This window comes from Eptatretus burgeri, chromosome 5 (assembly GCF_056783735.1).
Source record: "Eptatretus burgeri isolate ZD-2024b chromosome 5, Ebu_testis_v1, whole genome shotgun sequence".
NCBI classification, from domain to species: Eukaryota; Metazoa; Chordata; class Myxini; order Myxiniformes; family Myxinidae; genus Eptatretus; species Eptatretus burgeri.
In genome coordinates, this window is record NC_140965.1 from 49,552,933 (window position 1) to 49,576,900 (window position 23,968).

General features: G+C 44.8%; 1 protein-coding gene across 1 annotated transcript in view; it reads left to right on the top strand.

Annotated features, from left to right (window-relative positions):
* The first annotated feature begins 4,844 nt into the window (after window positions 1-4,844).
* The window catches only part of LOC147026401 (transmembrane protein 178B-like), a 49,349-nt gene continuing 30,225 nt past the window's right edge, over window positions 4,845-23,968 (top strand). Inside the window, exons 1-3 of the mRNA XM_085881818.1 lie at window positions 4,845-5,404; window positions 6,245-6,358; window positions 6,667-6,804. Of these exons, the coding sequence (XP_085737944.1) occupies window positions 5,065-5,404; window positions 6,245-6,358; window positions 6,667-6,804 (592 nt within the window). The 5' untranslated portion in view covers window positions 4,845-5,064. The remainder of the gene's footprint in view (window positions 5,405-6,244; window positions 6,359-6,666; window positions 6,805-23,968) is intronic.

Here is a 23,968-nt window from a genome sequence, read left to right on the forward strand (position 1 = left end):
CCTTACCGCTCTGCATAAAAAGGTGCAAAAACAGATCCCTGCAACTACAGACCAGTCAGCCTTACACCAATCATCAACAAGGTCATGGAATCCATCATCGCTTCAGACATTAAATCCTTCCTTTTCTCCAATGACTTGATTTCCGTTCATCAATTTGGATTCAGACCAGGTCACTCTACCTTGGATATGCTGATTCTGCTCTCCCAACAATGTCTGGAGATCCTCAATGCCAGACATGAAATCAGAGCCATCTCCCTGACCATATCGCGTGCCTTCGATACAGTTTGGCACCCTGCCCTGCTCACCAAACTCTCTTCCTATGGTATCCAAGGACATCTCCACTCATGGTTCGCAGACTTCCTCTTCTGTTGCAGCCAACGTGTGGCCCTTATTCGAGTTCTCTCGTCCCCTCTTTCTGTCCAGGCTGGAGTTCCTCAAGGCAGTGTTCTGGGTCCTGTTCTTTTTCTGGTTTTTACCAATGATCTCTCTGACTCCCTGGAAAATCCTCTTTATGTCTTTGCTGATGACTCCACCCTCTGCTGTCCCATCTGTCATCCCTAAGAGTGGTAAGCAGCAGCCTCTTCACTCTCTGCAGATCTGGATAAAATCACAAGCTGGTCTCACTATACAATATTTTATACCCCCGCTAATCCAGAGAGTGGGGGTCTCGAAGGCCTTGCCCAAATCCTGTCATCCGATGAGCTGCCCTGCGAAGGGCAGCTGTACAAGAGGTGCTCCCACAGAGTGGGGTTTAAATTTTCTTTGCGTTTTTCTTGTGTTTTGCGGAGTTGGTGCTCTTCATCACCATACCAACTTCCAATGAGCCACACTCCCAGACCTTCAATCACCTCAATGCACCCAACCCTCAAAAACACAACTTCCAACTTGCAGCACCCACCGTAGAATGACATCCATTGAAATTTCACTGGATCCCACTCGCTAACCTTTACTCTCGCCTTGGGTTTCCTTTGGCGGGTCTCATCCCCTCCCAATCACTCCTTCTTACCACCATTCATTCTTTAATTTCTAACTAATTTGCCTTTAACTAGCTCATGCATTTCCCTTCATCCCTTTATGACACACATTCCGTTTTCCAGTTGCTTAGCTGTGGATGACACTAATAACTAAGGGGATACAAATTACATTCCGAACTTATTCTTACCTGTCTCTAAACCACTATGTCCCGAACGCTCCCATTTATTACTAGCTTAGTGCCCCCATCTAATGCTAACCCGGTTCTCCTGTGCCCCCCATGGGGACACAAATTTACCAGTGTCTGAAGTGATTTCCAAATTTCTCTATCTTCTCCTGAGCCCCTGCGTCTATGGAAGTGCTCGGTGCCGCTTCCTTTATCCGTCCGCGCTCGGGTGGTTCGCCGGGCATGGACCGTTCACACACCCTGATTTGTGGTGCTTCGCACGTCGGCCCCCCTTGGACCAACACAGATTCCAACCGTGCTCTTTTAAATTCCCTGCACATGGGACCAGAACAGATCAGCATTTTAAATTTTTGCTCATGGAGGGTTCACCCCTCCCGCAAGTCCCACTTGCAGCTACCCCCATCTGTGTTGATGAGCGTCCCTTGCTTTCTGGTTTATCCGTACATTTTACTTGCCACACTTCCGGTACACACTCCAGCACACTCGTTCTTGGCACATACTGCATACCTCGCATCACTCCAAGAAAACTCGAGTCCTTTATCCCCCCCCCCCCAAGCATGACATGCACCCGTTCGCACCATCCACCCGCTCCAGCTCACACCTTTTCACCTTAACCGGACTCATCTCACTCTGATTCACCTTCAGGGTTCGTATCCTCTCCACCTGTACCTGCAATGTGCTGTCCCGATCTTTGCACATTGTTTCGACACATTCCACCAAATCTTTTTTTATATATTCTCCATCCTTTCTTTTGTTTCTATCTGTTCCCCTTTCACTTCATTCATTTTGTCCTTCATCTCTGTTATCTCCTGCTTTGCTCCCACCAGTTCCTCTTCTTGAATTACTTTATTTGCTTCCATACATTCATTTGCCTGTCGGTCTTTCATCTCCATTGTCTGTCCCATCTCTCCTATTTGCTGTGTTATGTCTTGTCTCGTCTCGCATTCTTTCTTAATTGCTATCATTTCCCTTTTTACTTCCTTCTCGGCCGGTCGTAATTCTTTGATTGCCCCTGTATTGTTTTCAATTTTTGATTTTTAGTTCTTCTTGCCTCTCTGTAAGTCCTTTTATCTCTTGCCATTCTGGCTTTACCCGCCACCATCTCATCCCGGATACAGTCCACGCACTGCCTCACTTCATTCACCTCTCCCTGTGCAGCCTCAATCCTCACTGCCATATTACCACCCATATCCTTCATCTCATTGCACAGATCCTTTGTGCCAGCTTTTACCTCTGCTTGCCCCGCATCCATTTTATTGCCCAGCCTATTCTGCCACTCGTCCAATTTTGCCTCCAGCCGTATCTCCAACCCTGCCATGAGCAGTGTCACCATCAGCATTATTGCAGACGATGTTGGAAATGCCGACCCGACGATCGTTTTTCATCAAATATAAATTGAATTACAAGTTGATGTAGAATATCCTGAGAGAAATGTTGGAGTCGTCAGACTTGTCCCAGTTGGCAGGTCTGAATCCTGATGAACCGCGTCAAAGCGGTCATGCCGGTCAACTGATTTTGGTGCTCCGAGCAGGTGTTCGAGCTTGGTTGCCATGTTGCCGTATTCCAATAGAACAACCGAGCCAGTCAAGCGACCGTACGTCCGGTTACCCAAAGTGGCAACCTGGTTGCCTGGGCGCAGGTACAGTATTGCACTGGGCACTCATCGCCTGAACCCAATCTGTCCTTCCATGGACTTGTATGACTTCTATAATTAGTGATCAAGACACTCTCACCCAGAGACCAAGGGAATTTTTGTGTGTTGGATAAAAAAATTGGCAGGAATACAAATGAGAAGGGATGGCAGATCTGTTAACTGACGTGTATGTCGAGACATATAAGCGACCTCTCTATCTAAACCTTAACAGGCCCATTCACACCTCAGTAGAGAGACAAGGGAGAATCACACAGGACTGAAATACCATTGGCTGTGCCTCCACAGGACGCAGGTTCCGATATGGTCTTTCTGTGAAAACAGTTTGTGCCGCAGACAGATCAAGTGAGCGTGGCCTTCCGGGAGGCTCAACACGACGATGCATCATGCCATGGAGAAACCCCAGGAGTTTTGTGTGCAGGCTCCGTGGAAAGCTTCCGCACATCTCGCACCCCAGTTTGCACCACCCCATTTTATGATCTCGGCCACCCACCCGCACCCGCTACACCTCCCTGCTCAGCTGCTATTGGCTGAGTGCTCAGTTTGTGGGTGGGGCTCCTTTGACATATCCAATGAGCTGGATATTGATTTGTCAAATAATTATTTTACGAAAGGTCAAGGTGACCAACAGAAATACAGTACAACCCAAGATATTGAAATAAAAAATGTTTATAATTTAATTAATTACCCAAGTCCTCCAAATGTAAATGACTTGATGAGGTTAATGATTCGATACAATGTACAACCTTAAACAAAACATCGATGTATTCCACAAAATACAGAAATACCAGGTCGTACAACATCCAATGTCCCAATTAGAATTGGATTTTTTAAGCAATGGCCTGTAGATGATCTGAGGATAGAACCTTGGGGTGTATGGTACGTATGATTTAGGGTATAACTGGTCATTTTCCTTAAACTTACACCACCCACAACGTACAACAATGAAATCGGTCTCGTAAGGAAGAATATGACCTTCTTGGTGGGGATAATGAGAGATGTGGAAGAACCATTGTCAAAGTGAATATAAAACAATCCCATTGTGGCTTTGTCAGACTAATATGTGTCACAAAGACACGACTAACACATTCGACATAAATAACTAAGGGGATACAAACCAATTTAACAGCAGCAACATGCGGAGCTATTTTGTGCCATCATCTTAATCTCTCATACATTTCTGATGTCAAGAAGAAAACAGGAGGATTTAGTACACCTTGAATACCTGAAAGAACATCTGGAACACCTGCTGTAAGCGGACCTGGAAGAAGAGAACCTTTTTTTGTCTCCTCCTTCTTCGTCGTCGTCGTTTTCTGTGGTGTGCAGCACAATGTTGTGCGGTGGCATCGTTGGCTGAGGGTGCAGCTGCGCGTTTCATGCAATGAATGCCCTCTGTGCATTCAGGCAGGGATTTGTCCAAATTGTGAAAACGGACAACGAGCCCTGAAGGTCGAGGCTGATACTTTGTAATTAATCCTTCATGGAAAATCGTTTTTAAAATGACAAAAGGGTCTTGGAAACCTAGAAATCTTGAGAAGAGTGGGTCTCAGGAGTCAGGTGTCACAAACTGGCAATTATTATCGTGTGCAGCCTGTGGCTGCTGGTTGCATTATTGCTGGGATGCATGACTGTGTTGCTGATGCAGTGCCCCCCTTCTTCCAGTAAGCTGGTACTCATTTTGCCGACCTCAGAAGGATGACCGGCTCAATCAATGCCCACCTGATGTAATTTAACGGCACGACAGGGACTCGGACTCGAGACCCGAAGATCTTACGGCAGCCACCTCAACCGTTATAAATACATTCGGTGTCGGGACCACGACCAACATCAGATTACACTATTCACAGCTCACTTAAAATCACCACCACCACGTGACACTCATTACATGGTGCACATTTACATTGAGAATTTGTGTCGTTCCCCCTTCTCCTACCTCTCCTCCTCCCCCTCCATCCCCATCTCACTCCTCCTCCTCCACCACCTCCCTCCCCATTCCCATCCCCCACCCCCCTTCCATATTCTTCTACACCTCTCACTCCTCCTCCTGCCCCCCTCTCTCCTCCTACCTCTTCCCTCTCACATCCTCTCCTCCTCCTCCATCCTCTCTTTATCCTGCTCCTCCTCCTCCCTTCCCGTCTTGCTCCCCTCCATTCTCCTTCTCGTCCTCCGTTATTCCTCCATCCATTTCAGTTCTCCTCCTCCCTCCACCCTCCGTTTCAGTTCTCCTCGGGTTTGGCTCACCATCTCAGACGCCATGTCCACGGAGCGGCTGCTGCTTGTGTCAGGTCTGTCCCTCGCTCTGTTATCCGTCGCGCTCCTGTCCGCTGCCGTGTGTTCGGACCATTGGTACGAAACGGACGCACGGAGACACGGAGAGCGCTGCAGGGCAGCAGGGAAACGTCGAAGCGACCCCGGGTTCATCTACAACCACATCAACAACCACAATCTGCCTCTCAGAAAGAAACTGCCGACGAGGACCCGTCGTGGTCCTGGACCCTCTTGTCTCCGTCGGTTCAACTCCACGGCTCTGGGACTCTGGAGGAAATGTCATCGGGAGAAGTTTGACCCAGACGCAGACTCTCTCATCGACAAAGGTGGGTCTCCTGTGCGGACAACGTTGGTGCTACAGTGGTGGCAATATGGTTTGCTAATTATATTACAGATGGTGGTGGTGTGCTCATTAGTGCTTGTCATGCTGATGAATGGTGGTGGTGGTGGTGCATGATTATTCCCGTCGTGGGAGTGTGCATATTAGCGGTTGTTGTGGTGTTGATAATGTGGTTGTAATGGCGATTCCGTAGTGGTAGTGGTAATGAGAAGGTTGGGGGTGGTGGTGTGCTTCGTCGTAGTGACAAGGTGATGCTCAGGATTTAGTGGTTGCGGTGGATGATTCAGGTTGTGGAGCTGTCCGCACGATGGAGGTGCTGAAATTATTCCTCGGAGGATGTTGTACATTGAGCGCTCTGTGTGCGTGTCCTTAATTGTGTCCCTGTCTGTCCTCGTTTGTTCTTCGTGTCCTTTTGCATGTTTAGAACCTATTCGTTTTTACTGTCGCCCATACAAGTGACCAGACTCGGTGGTGTAGTGCTTGGAGCGTCCCCTCCGTGTCTGGGAGGTCGGTGTTCGAGCGTTCCGAGCCCTGGCAGGGTCATACCAAACTTGTCTATTTAAAATGGTCCATGCTGCTCCCTCTTTTTTTGACGATCAGCATTTTAAAAGATCACATACAAACAATGCTGGGAAGGCAATGGCAAACCACCTAATATAGCCCTTGCCAAGAAGCTGCTTCGGCAGCACCAACGCTCTGTGAACGAGCTCTGTAAGGTGTATCAAATCAAATCGAACCGTGCAGGTAAAACTTTTTTTTCCCCCCTTGTTCATCGTATCCGATTCTGTACATGTCACCTGTGTCAATGTCCTTGTCCGACGTGCAGGTCTCATGCCACGCTGCGCTGCCGTTCGTTATCATTTCTCTCCATTGTCTCTACCAGAGAAACTGGACCAGAACCTGACTCTGACTCTACGACAGGATGAGTGGCACTCTCTCCGTGAGTTCTGCTGTTGGGGGAAGTAGAGGGGAAACTTTATCCATGGGTGGTACCAAAATGTGCATGGGTGGATGGTGGTGGGCGTTGGCCATTTTAACACGTATAATTAGCAATATTTATTAAGATTATGTGATTAATGAGACGAATAATTAACACTCAAGATTTATAACAATATGTAGTTGTTGTGTGCTGTAAGGCTACCTGTACAATCTGGCAGGGATTGAACCGAGATCTTCTTGGCTAACGAGGCCCTCCTTTGAGGTTCTTACATTGCTGTTCCTTGAACCTTGACCCCCTTCACTGCCTAGATTTGAGACGCATGACTGTGGCGTTCATAGGAATGGCGGTCGCTGTGGTCATGTTCGGCTGGGTGGTCGGTTTGCTCGGTACGACCTTGGATCGAGGCCTCATGCAGTATGTGGCTGGTTTGCTCTTCCTCATGGGAGGTGGGTCTCAAACCTCTTTGAGGTTCCTCTCTTTCAGGTTTTTTTTTTTGGTGCCCGGAAGGGCCGGGGTTGGTGGATAACCAATTCACGTAGCCTGTCCAATGTAGTCTCCAAGCCACCTAATTTGCTCCTTATCAGGAAGTACAACAAGGGAAAACAAAGCCCTCAAATCGTTTCCACGACATGAACAAAAGAGGGTGGTCTAAATACCTTCACCATCTAAGTGTAGTAAAGAAGGTAAACTTGATAGCACACCCAATATACCCACATCAAAGGAGAATATTCCAATGCACTTGGAAACCAAAGGGGAAACTCGAAAATTTCAAATAGTGACAACATATCTGAGTCATTTTATTTGTTTTTAATGTACAAAGTCAAGGCTCATGGAAGAGTGAGAACACTGAACTGATCAGGAAGGTGGGGGGGGACGGGTCTCGGTGTTGTTGTTGTGGAGCCGGGTCTCGGTGGCGAGCACGGCCGCTAGGTGGAGCAGTAGAGTCGGCTCCACCGAACACCCGAAATTTAGGTCGTACCTTTCAGATAAATCCGAAAGTACGGGTCCTTTACAGGATCATGAATTGCCAATAATTTGACCGCGTGGGGTAGGGTTAATTGCCAACTTCAATATACCTAAGTATCCACGCGGCAAAGCTACCGGGGAATTCACACCCTCGGCAGGCCTCGAGCGGAACGAGCCGTTACCGTGCTCGAACCGTGCGTAACCCGAGCGGATGGTTACCGAGGCCCGTCGGTCCAAATGAACAACTACGTAACGGCCTTCCTAATTCCCGTTCGCAGCGCGGCAAACGAATGATAGAAATGACAAGGACGAGCTGGGACATTCAACAAGAGGGGAATTTATTAACAATAATCGGGGGAATGAGGGGAGCACGTAAGGGCAGAGTTATAACCGCACTAGCCGTTAGGTGACATGGGTGGTCGCTATATAATTGCATACTAGTCATACAGTTTTTGACGGATCGGGCTGAAATATTTTGACAAAGAGGTTGATTATAGTGCGCATAAAAGCACAGAAGCTGATTTTTGATTTTCCATAAAAAAATATATAAATATTTTTCGGATTTTTTTCAAAATTTTCAAAGTCCCGTTGCTTGGCAACAGTGGCGTCTTGAGCAACGGTGCTCAAAAGCATACAACAACATCCTGGTATGAACCTACCAGTCAAGTTTCATCAAAATCGTTTGACTCTCTGGCCTCCAGAGCTGTCCATGACATAAAAACAAACAGACAGACATACAGACAGAAGGAAAACCTGAGAAAAATGGTAGTCGAGCGACCACCCAATAAAATCAATGCAACCAATGTACAATAATGCAAGCACTTAACGATTCTACTTAGACAAGACAGGCCCGCACACAAACACGCACACCCAAAAAGAAATTGGACCCGCCGGGTCTTTATTCGGCTCTCCAGCCAAGGAAGATAGTTCGGCTGTGAGTCAGGACGGCTGGCTACCTGGCCGCGAGCATGCGGCTGGCCGTCCACCCCTTCCCGGAGCTCCGGTCGCCAAAAGCACAGACCAGGGAGGCCGAACCCAGAGGAGGCGAGACGAGGTGATCTCTCCCGATGAAACGGTCGACTGCTCGCTGCAACGCGCCAGGCGAGACACCTCCAATGCGTGGGATGCAGTCCGCCGCAGACCCAGAGAGACGCGCTTCGATTTACCTGGGAGGCAAACTCTTTACGCTCGCCCTGACAACCACACTCTTCCTCTTCAGAAGGGAGGGGCTTCTCCTCCTGGCCACTCGCCTCCTGATTGGTCGGATCCATCGCGCGATTCCCTGGCCGTCTTCCATTGGACAGGCCCACGGTAGGCGGGGCAACTCCCACCCTTCTGGGTGGAGTCCCGATCGGAGGCGTTTGTAGCTCCACCTGCCTCCTCACCTCGGGCCACATGCGTAATGGCGATGGTCTTGAGTGGGGGACGGGGCGGGTGAGATGCCCGCTCCTTGCCGATTGGCCAAAGAGGGACGCCTACCCATGTTAGACTCCGCCCACGCACATGCTCACTCGCCGGCGAGCAAAGAGCGCGGACAATGCCGAAAGCAGAGTTGTTGTTGTGAAAGCGAAGATGGGCGTTGTTGTCGTTGTTGTAAGTGATGTAAAAGAATACCCTGACTATCAAAATAACTCCGCAGCGCGAACATTTAATTCCCATTAGACTAGAGACGGGACCCTGACTAGAATCACGTACTTACTGATATAACTGATCTATAGGACCTGGCTGTTATGTGCTCATGGCTTCCAGATTCGCAACAATATAAGGGGGGAGAAAGAGAGAGGGAGAGAGAGAGAAAAGTGGGTTGGGAAGGAGGGGAGAGAGAGGGGAAGGTAGGGAACAGGAAATAAAAGGGGGAAGTAGAACACAAGGAGGGGGAGGGAGGATATGGATAGAAATGTGAAAAGAGGGAGGGGTGAAAGGTGAAGGGGAGGGGTGAAGGATGGGCATGTAAAGACATGTTAATTAAGAGAAAGAAAACCAAGTCAGTGGATGAAATACTGTTCTTTAAGTTTCCAGGAATCATTCCTCCCATGGTGGAGGATCAAACCACAGACAGACATGTGATGGATAGCGTGTCCTGCCTGGATGAAGTGATGAGAGACCGGTTTACGAACATCATCATTATTGGATATCATCACCCACATCAAAGATACTAACCACCCCTCCAGATTTTTGATCGGTTTCAGTTTTCTAGCAACAACAAATTTCTGTTCACCGTGGACATTCCAAATAAGGAGGGTCTTCAGGCACGAAAACATTTTTTCAATCGTCTCACCATCCATGACCCCAGCACTGAAACTTTACTTCATTTGGCTGGATTGGTTCCCAGACTCAATTGCTTTACATTCTCCAATAACTTTTAAAAACAGATTAATGGTGTACCTATTGGAACAAAAATGGGTCCAAATTACACAAATCTCTTTGTCGGTTTCATTGAAGAACAGATTCTTTTTTTCTCTCAATTTCATGGCCCGACACCAGATTTATTTGGATGGTACATTGATGATTGTATTGGACTAACCTCCGGAAACATATTTAAACTTGAACGATTTATAAACTTCACCAATGCCTTCCATCAACCTCTTAATTCTACTTGGGAGATGTCAGATACCTGCGTCACATTTTCAGATATCCAACTCTTCATGGAAGATACCGGTTTAATGACTACTGTTCACTACAAACCAACAGATTCACACAGGTATCTAATGTACTCATCTTCTCATCCGTTACATGTCCTGAATTCAGGTCAGGTCAGGTATGGGAGCATGCGCCAGAGCGGCGCGTTGCTGCATCCACTTTCCGCCAGTACTCCACGGGCCTCCGTCTGGCCATCCCCCAGGCAGATTGCTGGTCCATCCCTATCTCCTTGATATGCCGAACAACCTGCTGTAACCATGAGGCACGTGGTTGGCACATTGGCCTCCTCCACTCACGAGACTCCCCCGCTGAGAGAATCTGCTGAGCAGGATCAGCGTCAGGAAAAAGAGCCACATGTCCATACAGCCGCAGCTGATGCTCACGGACGATGCAGGTAACAAATCTCATTTGAGTCTCTCTCTCAGCAACCGCTCGTTGGACACAAAGTCCGACCAGTGATAGCCTAGGATTCTCCGAAGAGACCTGGTACCAAAGGAATTAAGTCTCCGTCTCAGATCCTTGGTCAGAGTCCAAGCCTCGCCTCCATAGAGCAAGACTGGAAGCACCAAGGACCTGAAAACTCGGACTTTCGTCCTCCCGCACATGTACCGGCAGCGCCACACCCCATTATCCAGTAAATCCGTCACTCCCCAAGCCTGACCCACACGTCTATTGACCTCTGACTCACAGCCAGCAGAGACATGAATATCACTGCCAAAGTAAGTGAATCTCTCCACGACCTCAACATCCTCACCACAAACAGGCACAGACAGGACAGCAGCATCCAAGATGTCACCGAAAGCCTGGATCTTAGTTTTGACCCAGGAAACCCGTAATCCCAGCGCCTCCGACTCCTCATTCAGCACCTCGAGGGCCCCCAAGAGGATATCTAAAGTCTCCGCAAAGATGACTGCATCATCTGTGAAATCAAGGTCAGAGATCTTGACATTCCCAAACGGTGCACCGCAGCTTGATCTCTCCGACATCCTCCCTAGAATCCAGTCCATACAAGTGCTGAAAAGTGCGGGGGCAAGTATACACCCCTGACGAACTCGAGTATCAACTGGAAATAAGTCAGAGATGGTACCACTACATCTCACAGCACTCTCAGTTCCAGAGTAGAGTTCAGACATCAGATCAATCAGTTTTGGTGGCACCCAACGAAGACCAAGAATCCCCCAGAGGGCATCCCGATTCACTGAATCGAATGCTTTGCAGAGATCAACATAGGCTGCAAGCAGGACCTACCAAAACTCTCGTCTACGTTTGGTGAGAACCCAAAGAGCAAGGATACGGTCAATCGTTGACCTCTTTGGTGAAAAGCCTGATATGACTGCTCTGGATGCTGGTGCTCGAGCAGATGGTGGTGAACCCCATCAAGAATTATCCAAGCAAAGACCTTGCCCAGCACTGTGAGTAGTGTCACCCCTCGGTCATTGCTGCAGTCCTGGCGATCACCCTTCCCTTTCCAGAGAGGGATAACAAGGCCCCTCTTCCAGTCAGTTGGGATGATGCCCGTGTTCCAAGCAGAGCACAGAACTGCATGTGACGACACGAGTACAGCATTTCCACCAGCCTTGAGAAATTCAGCATGGATGCCACAGATCCCTGGAGCTTGACCCCATTTCATCCGGTTCACCGCAGCCTGTGTTTCCACAAGCGAAGGTGGACCACAGTTGATTGGAGGGTCAGCAACAGGGATTGTAACACCCCTGACCTCCAACTCGACAGTTTGTGTATCAGCCTGGTACAGCCGGTCTAAGTAACCGGCCCAGCGGGCTTTCACTTCAGACTCCACTTCAGACTCCATAGGCCTCCTTGTCCACCCTTAGCGCACGTACAGTTTTACGCCTCAGCTCCCTGAACAGCTCAGCTCTGCCATTCAGCCTGTCCCTGCGACTCTGGGCAATGGTATCCAGTGTCCATTGAGGGACAAAATTCTTCTTTGCCCTACGGTGAGTTCCAAGACATCCACCGGCAACATCAAGGACGGTGGTCTTGAAGGCACTCCACAACTCTTCAGGACCCTCCAAAGCACCCAGACTCCTCAAATCTCCACTCAGCCTGTTCGCAAACTCCTCAGCTACCCTCTCATCTTTGAGCATGCCAACATCCAGCCACGGCTGGGATGGTACCATTCTCCAGGATTTAAGGTGCAATTTCAGAGTTGCTACAACAAGCCTGTGGTCAGTATTGAGGAACTGAGCACTCCGGTAGACCCTGCAGTTCTGGATCATCCTTCAGCAACCGTCAACGAGGACATGGTCAATCTCCTTTGCCGCACCGCTAGCGTTGGAATACCAAGTCCAGCGATGAGCTTGTGGGTGCTGAAACCATGAACCAGCCACCCTAAGTCCATGACTTCTTGTTCATAGTTCCTGACCCATGGGGACCAACACATGTTTCATATCCATCCCTATCAGTTCCAGTCGATGCATTGAAATCGCCCAAGACTAGAAGTGTTTCTCGTCTGTGGCACCGATCAACCACAGACTCGAGCGTGGCGTAGAATGTGTCCTTCACGGTGAGATCACTCGCCTCAGTCGGAGCATAAATAGAGTCCAAGGAAATGACACCTAAGGAGTGACGAATCCTTAATCTCATAATACGCTCATTGACTGGTGTTATCTCAATTATCATTGGAGTCAGCTTATTGGACACAGCTACAGCAACTCCTTGGGAATGGTAACTATCAGAGTGACCACACCAATAGTAGGTGTAACCACCCACCATTATCTCGCCGCAATCCGGTCTCCGAACCTCAGAGAGTGCTGCAATCCCGATGTCCAAACGCTTGAGCTGAGATGATAACAGACAGGTGATCATCCTCTCTTAGGGACCGCCTCAGGTTAACCCAAGGAGACCGCCGTCTGGTGGACGACACCTCAGCACCACTCCGACACACTCTCCTGCAATCTGACCCAGGGATGTTATCCCGTGGTTTCCCTCCTATCATCAAAGATTGGGGGGCACTAAGGCTTTGCCCCAATCCCGTCATCCGGTGAGCTGCCTTGCGAAGGGAAGCTGCACAGGAGGTACTCCCACGGAGTGGGTTTTCAGATTTCTTTGCGTTTTTGTGTTTTGCTGAATGAAGGGTTTTACGGTGGCCTGAGTGCAAATCCTGAATTGCATTCCCCATTCTCATTTTCTGAGGCTCCGGCAATAATGATTTGGATTTTGGATCTAAACCCAGTGAGATGTCAGTTTTTCACAGATCGTGGCTATCCCAGCTTACTCGTAGATAATTCTCTTATCCTTGTTCGACCAATCAACAGACAAAATCTCCTTCTTCGAAAAACAAAACCTGAGAATGAACAAATTCCTCTCACTTTGGTGAATCATCCCAACAGCCTTACAGTAAAAAGAATCATACATCGTCCCAAAAAAAACTTTATAATCCTACAGAATGACACAGAAACCACTTCCATCTTCTCTCAACTACCTATTTTTTCATTCAAATGAGATAAAACTTTGTGAAATTATCTGGTCAAAAGCACACTACCTTCTCATCTCCCCAGTGGAACATTCAAATATTTCCATAGTCGTTGTAATGCTTGTGATTTTTATCAACCATACAACATCAATATCAGGACAAAGCACACCACCACTCACAAAGATCATTTCACTTGTACCACCTTCAATGTAATTTTCTGTATTTTATGCTCACTTTGAAACAAAATTTACATCGGTGAAACTGGACGAGGGCTTGGAGACCACTTTAGAGAACACCTCAATGATGTTAGAACTAATAATGATGATGTTTGTCAACCAGTTTCTCGTCACTTCAATCAGGCAGGACACGCTGTTCATCACATGTCTCTGTGGTTTGATACTCCACCCAGGTAGCAATGATTCCTGGAAACTTAAAGAACAGCATTTCATCCACAAAATTGCACACCTGCACCAAATGGTGTGAATGAAACATTTTATTTCTCTTAATCATCATACCTTGACATGCTCATCCTTCACCCCTTCCCACATTTACTTCTCTATCCATATCCACCCCCCTTTTGTGTTCTAATTCCCCTTTTACTTTCCTGACGAATCTTCATTGACGAAATTTAGCATTAATATGCATAAAAGTGGTCGTTAAACATCCTAATCTATATTAATAAACTGGCAAATACAACCCATCACTTTACTGATGGGGATATTAAGGGGGAGGGTGAGAAAGGAGGAGAAGGAGAGAGGAGTGAGACTGAGGAGGAGTGGGGAAGGGAGGAGGGGGTAGGAGCGAGGAGGGGTTAGGAAGCGAGGGGTGGGGAGAAAGGAAGGCAACGTGAAAGGAGAGCAGGGGAGGGCAAGGGAAGGCAGCATGATCGGAGCGCAAGGTAAGGCAGTGTGAGGGGAGGGTCTATCCGGACATAACCACCATCCGGATATATGTGGAGATAACCACCATTCAGATACGTGCAGAGATAACTACCATTCGAATACGTGTGGAGATATCCACCATCCAGGCATAATCACTGTCCAGATACGTTCAGACATAGAGAGACACAGAGATGGAAGGAGAGAGAAAGGGGTGGGGGGGTGAGACGGAGAAGAGAGAGATGGGAAGGGGGGTGGGAGAGGACGAAAGAAGAGGGGAGCAGAGGGAGGGGATTCCGACAGATGTGACGTCCTGTTTAATGGCACACACATTGATGAATCACCCTGCCTGTGAAACACCGGGATGACAGTTTACGGTTGAGTTTGGATTCAACCCCAGGCTAGACAGCTTTAAGTGTGTGTGCGTACCTCTTGGCTATCCTGCCATGTTAACAAAATATTTTTTGAAAAAGTAAAAAAAAAATGTATTTAACTATGCCGAAGTGACCGCAGAACAATGCAGAGCCATGGCAGGGGAGTGGCCTTGGAACATTGTTCAAGTCAATCAATATACCGTATTCAGTGACAGTGCGAATATTGTAGAGCACTCACTAAGTGGCTTAAGCACTCCAATGAAATGGAGGAGGAGAAATGGCTCGAATGGCATGCAATTAGCATTCACCAAACCATCTTATTAAACAAAACACCTCCTGGGGACACCCGAAATATCACATATGTTCAAATTGGACAAATGAACACTTTCTATTAGCAGTCGGAACTGTTGCAAAGTTAAATTCTGCAGCTTAATTTTTGTTCTTGAGAGATTGAAGAGATGCTTGAGGTTATGGCATGTGCGGAAATGAAATAAAGCCACGAACGCTGGCGGCTCCGGGCATTTATAAGCATTGCGATTTCGCCAGAGATTCATAGGTATCGATAATATGAGTGAGGAAAGTGGAAAAAAAACAACTTTATCATTCATAAATTGTTGCGATCTGGTCCAAGTCGAGGCATGGTTGAGCAGGCCAAAAAACAAGGTGCCTGCAGACCCCAGCGAGGTAACCCAGCATACGTCTTAAGACTTTAGAGAGTGAGGTGGCAGAAGATGCGCCTGATAAAAGATGTAATTAAATTAGGCCATTAATTATCTTCAAAAGGGGTCTTATTTAACCCAAACACCCAATTTTCACTCGTGCACTTCCTTGAAGTTCCCTTAGTATGCATGTAAAGTTTTAGGCTGCTAGGTTTCAAGGTTTTGGAGCTATGGAAAAGCTCAAGTATATTGGTCAGTCGATTTTGTTATTCTGTTGGGTCGCCGAAATCGGTGACCCTTATTGTCAGTAATTCTGTCTGTTTGTTTGGATGTTTGTTCGTTTGTCATCAGCATAATTGGTAGTAAACGTGGGCGGATTTTGACCAAACTCGGGTGGTAGGTACATCTTATGACCTTTGGAAATTGTGATGGTTGCTAGGGACGCTTTAGTTCCCTCTCAACAACTGAAAAACCTTTAAAATTGGTACCGTTCATGCAAAATCAATTCCGAAAGCCATTATCCCACGTAGGGTTATGAAATTTGGCATGAATGATCTACAGGTGATGCTCTATCAAATATATTCCGGTTTTTGTGATGTATGGAATACTTTACCCGCAGCGCCCCCTACAATTAGGGTATGCACGAAAATTGGCGAAAATTGAAGGCCCCCTAGCGACCAGGTGAATGCATTGATACGAATGAAACTTTGCAGGTTCATGGTACTCAATGAGTACTACAACTTTGCCTCAGGACATATTGACCGATTTCGCTTAGGTCAGGAGTCAAAGGTCAATTAGTGCAAAAATTGATAATATGCGAGAGCTGGAGGTACCTTCGCGCCAAATGCTACTCCTCCTCGGGTTATGGTCGGATGGTCATGAAAATTCACAATAATCGTCTGGAATACATTGTGCACAAACGATCGAACCGGATTTTCAATGTAGATCTTTGTTCACCCACAGCACCCCCTCGAACTTCGTGGATTTCTGATTTCAAACCGCATTTTCGGTACTTTTCATTCAAATGGATACCGAGTAGTTATCAGTAGATGGAACTGGATGAGATTTGATATGCATAATCTTTAGGTGATTCCCTATCCACTATATGACATCCATTTTGCTCTATATCTTGTAGTTTCCATGCTCGGCGACCCATCGCCGCCTACCGGCTTGTCCATTTGTTTGTCGCCTACAGGTCACAATTCTAAACCGATTGTCATGAAACTTCACTAAGTTGCAGAGGTAGTCTGAACTGAGAAGCTTATTGATTTTGCAGTGAAAGGTTAAGGGTCATCTTGAAGTCAAATTTCTGAAATCATCATTTTTCATCTGATTGACTTGAAATTTGAAGATTTGCATATTGCGTCACTGAATTTGGAAAGCAACTATTTTTGAGATCAAAAGGTCAAAGGTCAACTGAAGGTCAAACTTCTAAAATCATCAATTTTCAACTGAAAATCGTCACTTTACATCCTATTAACTTGAACATTGAACAGGATTTGCATCGTACATTACTGAATTGGGAAAGCAGCTTTTGAGGTGAAAAGGTCAAAGGTAAACTCAAGGTCAAATTTCTAAAATCATCAATTTCAATCTTAAAAATAATAAATTTTCATCCGATTGACCTGAGCATTGATTAAGATTGTGAATTTTAATCTTAATGAAATGGACAATTTGATGTATCCATGGCAACCTTTGGAGGGGGGGTGGATTTTGCAAGTTTTGTGCTCTTTACAATGTCTTTTTCTTGTTACTTACGAAATCTGATGACTTCCGTCCTCTGTTTGTGTGTGTGTTTGTGTGTTTGTTTGTAGGCACGATAACTCGAGAACGGAAGAAGCTACCAATGTCAAATTACACCACTTGATTCAGGAGGGTGATGGCGAGCGCTGATTAGATTTTGGTCAAAATCGGTCAAAGGTCAAGGTTACAGTGAGGTCAAACATAATTCCGTAAATTCATGTGGAGAAATGGAGTATTTTTGCTTCGGTCGTTGTTACGAGTTCGTTTTAACTTCGATTTTAATTTTGTCTTCGGTTTTTGCGATCGCTTAGGACTCTTAACACTCGGTTGTCGAAATTCTGGTAAAAATCGGATGTTTTGGAGACGTTTTAAGATTGTATAAAAAAAATTTCACTCGCCGCATCACTGCTCGTCACGTGGTGCAATGCGCTCGAGAATATGTAGCGTTGAGTCACGGAAAGGTTTTACGTGTGCGCGCTGAAGGTGTTTTCGATAAAGATGATGTTTAAAAGTCATTTTTTATCCCAATAAAGGTTATCGTCGCATGCCTGACTCGCGAAGCCGTCGGATTATGTAAAGATTGTTGGTGGATGGTCGAATATTACGGTTTTGTGACTTTGATAAAATAATATTAAACTAGAGGGGGAGCACTCGGTAGAGTGCAAAACCTCTGCCGCCAATACTGCTGGGTCACTTAAGTGAACCTGATATCCTATTCATTGTAGGTCAAAACGGATCAGACTCCACTGAACCACGATTGAATAAACTAAACTAGATCGACGCGCATGTAGAAATGCCAAAAAAAAAAAAAAATCGAAATTTTTTTGAAAAAAAAGGTGCAAAATTTCTAAGATTTTTTTTTCTCTAACAAATTTTTTTGGGGTTGGAAATCACTTAAAACATGTAGAAATGCAAAAAATTCAAATATTTTTCAAATAAAATCGAAATTGTTTTGAAAAAAGGTTGCAAAATTGTTTTTTTTTCTCTCACAAATTTATTTTTTTTTGGTTGGAAATCACTTAAAACATGTAGAAATGCAAAAACAAAAAGTCAAATATTTTTTCAAAATGGCCGCCATAGCGGCCATATTGGACTTTGGGCCAAGTCCAAAGTCTAACGGCATGATCCTTGGACCATACCTAATCCCCCCACCAAGTTTTGTCGAAATCCGTCCAGGAGTTTTTCCGTAAAACTGTTCACAAACAAACAAACAAACAGACAGGTGTGAAAACAGTAACCTCAGTCCATCTCCGATGGCGGAGGTTAACTAGAGGGGGAGCACTTGGTAGAGTGCAAAACCTCCGCCGCCAATACTGCTCGGTCACTCAAGTGAACCTGATATCTTATTCATTCAATTTGACGTCAACAGTGCACACAGAGTTATAGTTTGCAACTTTCCCTTTTACATACTCAATTCATTCGTCATAACTAGATTCCTTGAGACAGAAATTGATTTTACGTGGGTATATCCACCTGAAGTTCCAAAATCAGCTGCAATTATAATTTTGGCATGTTTTTTTTTGTTGGAAATCACTGAAAACATGTAGAAATGCAAAAAAAATCGAAATTTTGTTGAAAAAAAAGTTGCAAAAAATGTTTTTTTCTCTAACAATTTTTTTTTGGGGGGGGGGGGGTTGGAAATCAATTAAAACATGTAGAAATGCAAAAAAAAAATTCTAATATTTTTTCAAAATGGCTGCCTTAGCGGCCATATTGGATTTTGGACCAAGTCCAAAATCGAATGGCGTGATCCTTGGACCATACCTAATCCCCCCACCAAGTTTCGTCGAAATCCGTCGAGGAGTTTTCCGTAATACTGTTCACAAACAAACAAACAAACAAACAAACAAAAACAAACAGAAAGGGGTGAAAACAGTAACCTCAGTCCATCTTCGATGGCGGAGGTTAACTAGAGGGGGAGCACTCGGTAGAGTGCAAAACTTCCGCCGCCAATACTGCTTGGTCACTCAAGTGAACCTGATATCCTATTCATTCAATTTGACGTCAACAGTGCTCAGAGTTATAGTTTGCAACTTTCCCTTTTACTTTTAACTTTTACATACTCAATTCATTCATCATGACTAGATTCCTTGAGACAGAAATTGATTTTACTTAGGTATATCCACCTGAAGTTCCAAAATCAGCCGCAATTATAATTTTGGCATGTTTTTTTTGTTGGAAATCACTGAAAACATGTACAAAGGCAAAAAAAATCGAAATTTTGTTGAAAAAAAAAGTTGCAAAAAATGTTTTTTTCTCTAACAATTTTTTTTTGTGGGGGGGGGGGGGTTGGAAATCACTTAAAACATGTAGAAATGCAAAAAAAAAGAAAAATTCAAATATTTTTTCAAAATGGCTGCCATAGCGACCATATTGGATTTTGGACCAAATCCAAAATCTAATGGCATGATCCTTGGACCACACCTAATCCCCCCACCAAGTTTCGTCGAAATCCGTCGAGGAGTTTTTCCGTAATACTGTTCACAAACAAACAAACAAACAAACAAGCAGTCATAGACTGGTACTTACGAAATCGTCAACTTGACCTCTGACCTTGTCTAATAAAAGCTGTCTCTCGAGAAGTTAGCGACGCAAACCAGAAGTTTCTACGATGATTCTGTACCAAACCATCAAAAATCGAATGTTTGACCTCACCGTGACCTTGACCTTTGACCGATTTTGACCAAAATCTAATCAGCACGAGCCATCACCCTCCTGAATCACGTGGTGTAATTTGACATTGGTAGCTTCTTCCGTTCTCGAGTTATCGTGTCTACAAACAAACAAACAAACAAACAAACACACAAACAAACAAACAGAAACGGAAGTGATCAATATACTTACGAAATCTTTAGATTTTGTAAGTAACAAACACACAAACAAACACACAAACAAACAAACAGAAACGGAAGTCATCAATATACTTACGAAATCTTTAGATTTTGTAAGTAGCAAACACACAAACAAACAAACAGAAACGGAAGTCATCAATATACTTACGAAATCTTTAGATTTCGTAAGTAACAAACAGAAAGGGGTGAAAAGAGTAACCTCCGATCTTCGATGGCGGAGGTTAATAATTGCGTGGAGAAATGGAGATTTTTGCTTCGGTCGACGTTACGAGTTCGTTTTAACTAAGATCGCAATTCTGTTTTCACTTTTGGTAATGGTTAAGAATGCTTAACACTCGGTTGTCGAAATTCTGGTAAAAATGGGATGTTTTATGAGATTTATGTCAGGTGTCGTGTCTAAGGCTTATCTGAAGATTATGCTAATGAGGGGATTGCAACACACGGCATTACGCGCTCGTTTTAAAGTCAATTTCAATCCTGTCTTCAATTTTGGTAACGGTAAAGTATGCTTGGGCCTAAGTCACATTTGCTCTACGGCGAGGATACGGCGGCCGTACGCCCTCTGAATTGACAGAAACGTGCGGCGGCCGCAGAGTTTCTACGGTGGCCTCAGGGTGGCCCAACGCCGTTTGGCTATCTTTTACAGGCCGTAGGGGTCGCCGTGGAATTATAACGCGGAGTTAAAACTTTTTTCATTTTTACGTTCGCCGTAGCAATTCGACAAGCCGAAACAAAAACAACTGGTAAAAAATAAAAAAAAATAAAAAAAGGAACCCACTCGTTACCATCCGTCTGGCTGCACGTTCGCCTTAGGGCCCCCCTGCAGTCGCCTTGCGGGCACCTTGCATCTGCCTTGAAAATTCTATGGCCGCCGCAGGGCCCCTTTAAGGTCACCGTGCGACATTAAATCAAAGACCGTACGGCAACCCCACATTTTCGGTCTCCACAATTTCTAAATACGCTGTGCGGCTCCCCGAAAAATAAAAACATATGTGACTGCTACATTGTGTGACCGTGGAAATACTGCGGCCGCCGTATAATTGCTAGTGGCCATAGTTTTTGGAGACCCCACGACTGCCGTGGCAAATGTGACTTCGGCCTTAACACTCGGTTGTCGAAATTCTGGTAAAAATCGGATGTTTTATGAGAGGTTTGGTACAGAATCATCGTATAAACTTCTGGTTTGCGTCGCTACCTTCTCTCGAGACAGCTTTTATTAGACAAGGTCAGAGGTCAAGTTGACGATTTCGTAAGTACCAGTCTATGACTGCTTGTTCTTCTGTGTCTGTCTGTTTGTCTGTTTGTCGCCTGCAGGTCACAATTTTAAACCAATTTTCACGAAACTTCACCACATGGTGGAGTTTGTCATAAGGAAGAAGCCTGTTATTTTTTGAGGTCAAAAGGTCAAAATAGGCCAAAGGTCAACAACTTAGGTGAGACTTCTAAATTCCTCGGTTTTCATCTGATTGACTTGAAATTTGAAGAGGATTTGCATATCAGGTCACTGAATTCAAACACTAATAATTATTTTTGATGTCAACGAAGGCCAAGACATCAGCAGAGGCCAAATTTCTAAAATTGTCAATTTTCATCTGATTAATTTGAAATTTGAAGAGGAGTTGCATGTTTGGTCAATGAATTCAACCACCAATTCTTTTTGTGGTCAAATTTGTTTTATGGATTTTGCAAGTGTGGTGCTCTGCACAAGGTCTTCTTGTTACTTATGAAATCTAAAGATTTCGTAAGTATATTGATCACTTCCGTCCTCTGTTTGTGTGTTTGTTTGTAGGCAAGATAACTCGAGAACAGAAGAAGCTACCAATGTCAAATTACACCACGTGATTCAGGAGGGTGATGGCTAGCGCTGATTAGATTTTGGTCAAAATCGGTCAAAGGTCAAGGTCACAGTGAGGTCAAACATAATTCCAGAAATTTACGTGGAGAAATGGAGTATTGTTGCTTCGGTCGATGTTACGAGTTCATTTTAACTTCGACTTTAATTTTGTCTTCGGTTTTTGCGATCGCTTAGGACGCTTAACACTCGGTTGTCGAAATTCTGGTAAAAATCGGATGTTTTGGATACGTTTTAAGATTGTATAAAAAATATTTCACTTGCCTCGTCACGTGGTGCAGCGTGCTCGAGCAGACGCATCGTTGAGTCACGTAAAGGTTTTGCGTGTGCGTGCTGATGGTGTTTTCGATAAAGATGGTGTTTGAAAGTCATTTTTTATCCCAATAACGGTTATCGTCGCATGCCTAACTCGTTAAGCTGTCGGATTATGTAAAGATTGTTGGTGGATGGCCGAATATTACGGTTTTGTGACTTTCATAAAATAATATTAAATAATTGCGTGGAGAAATGGAGATTTTTGCTTCGGTCGGTGTTACGAGTTCGTTTTAACTCGGATCACAATTCTGTTTTCACTTTTGGTAACGGTTAAGTATGCTTAACACTCGATTTTCGAAATTCTGGTAAAAATCGGATGTTTTATGAGATTTATGTCGGGTGTCATGTCTGAGGCTGAACTGAAGATAATGCTTATGAGGGGGATTGTAACACACGGCATTACGCGCTCATTTTAAAGTCAATTTCAATCCTGTTTTTACTTTTGGTAATGGCTAAGTATGCTTAATACTGGGTTGTCGAAATTCTGGTAAAAATCGGATCTTTTATGAGATTTATGTCGGGTGTCGTATGAGGCTTAACTGAAGATTATGCTAATGAGGGGGATTGTAACACGCGGCATTACACGTTCGTTTTAAAGTCAATTTCAATCCTGTCTTCACTTTTGGTAATGGCTAAGAATGCTTAATACTCGGTTGTTGAAATTTTGGTAAAAATCAGATGTTTTATGAGATTTATGTCGGGTGTCGTATCTGAAGCTGAACTGAAGATTATGCTAATGAGGGGGGTTGTAACACACGGCATTATGCGCTCGTTTTAAAGTCAATTTCAATCCTGTCTACAATTTTGGTAATGGTTAAGTATGCTTAACACTCGGTTGTCGAAATTCTGGTAAAATTCAGATGTTTTATGAGAGGTTTGGTACAGAATCATCGTAGAAACATCTGGTTTGCGTCGCTACCTTCTCTCGAGACAGCTTTTATTAGACAAGGTCAGAGGTCAAGTTGACGATTTCGTAAGTACCAGTCTATGACTGCTTGTTTGTTTGTTACTTACGAAATCTTAAGATTTCGCAAGTATATTGATGACTTCCGTCATTTGTTTGTGTGTTTGTTTGTTTGTGTGTTTGTTTGTTTGTGTGTTTGTTTGTAGGCACGATAACTCGAGAAGGGAAGAAGCTACCAATGTCAAATTACACCACGTGATTCAGGAGGATGATGGCTAGCGCTGATTATATTTTGGTCAAAATCGGTCAAAGTCAAGGTCACAGTGAGGTCAAACATTCGATTTTTGATGGTTTGGTACAGAATCATCGTAGAAACTTCTGGTTTGCGTTGCTACCTTCTCCAGAGACAGCTTTTATTCGACAAGGTCAGAGGTCAAGTTGACTATTTCGTAATTACCAGTCAAGACTGCTTGTTTGTCTGTTTGTGTGCAACATATCTCAAAAAGTTGCAGACGGTTCCGGATGAAATTTGGTGGGCAGGTTTTGTGCGTGGCAAGGATGAACTGATTAGATTTTGGTGAAGATCCGGATCCGGATCCGGATGTGGTAAAATTTTAATGATTCTCACCATTGAGAGATGGGGCGAAACTAATACATAGCACGATATCTCAAAAAGTTGTAGACGGATTTGGTTGAAACTTGGTGGACAGGTTGGGTGTATGACTCTGACAAATTTATTCGATTTTGAGGAAGAATCGAATCTGGATCTGGATAGGAGAATTATTTAGTTTTTTAAGTGATTCTTCGCCATCGAGAGATAGAGCCAAAAATTATATCTTGCATGATATTTCAAAAATGTATAGGGCCCAATACATTCTCGTCGATCAGGTATTAGGTATGCGTTCTACCAAGTGCCCTTCTAGTTATTCCTGTGGTTGTGGAATTGATTGCTCATCTGTCTGTTAACAAATTGCCAGCAGGTATGCATGAGTTA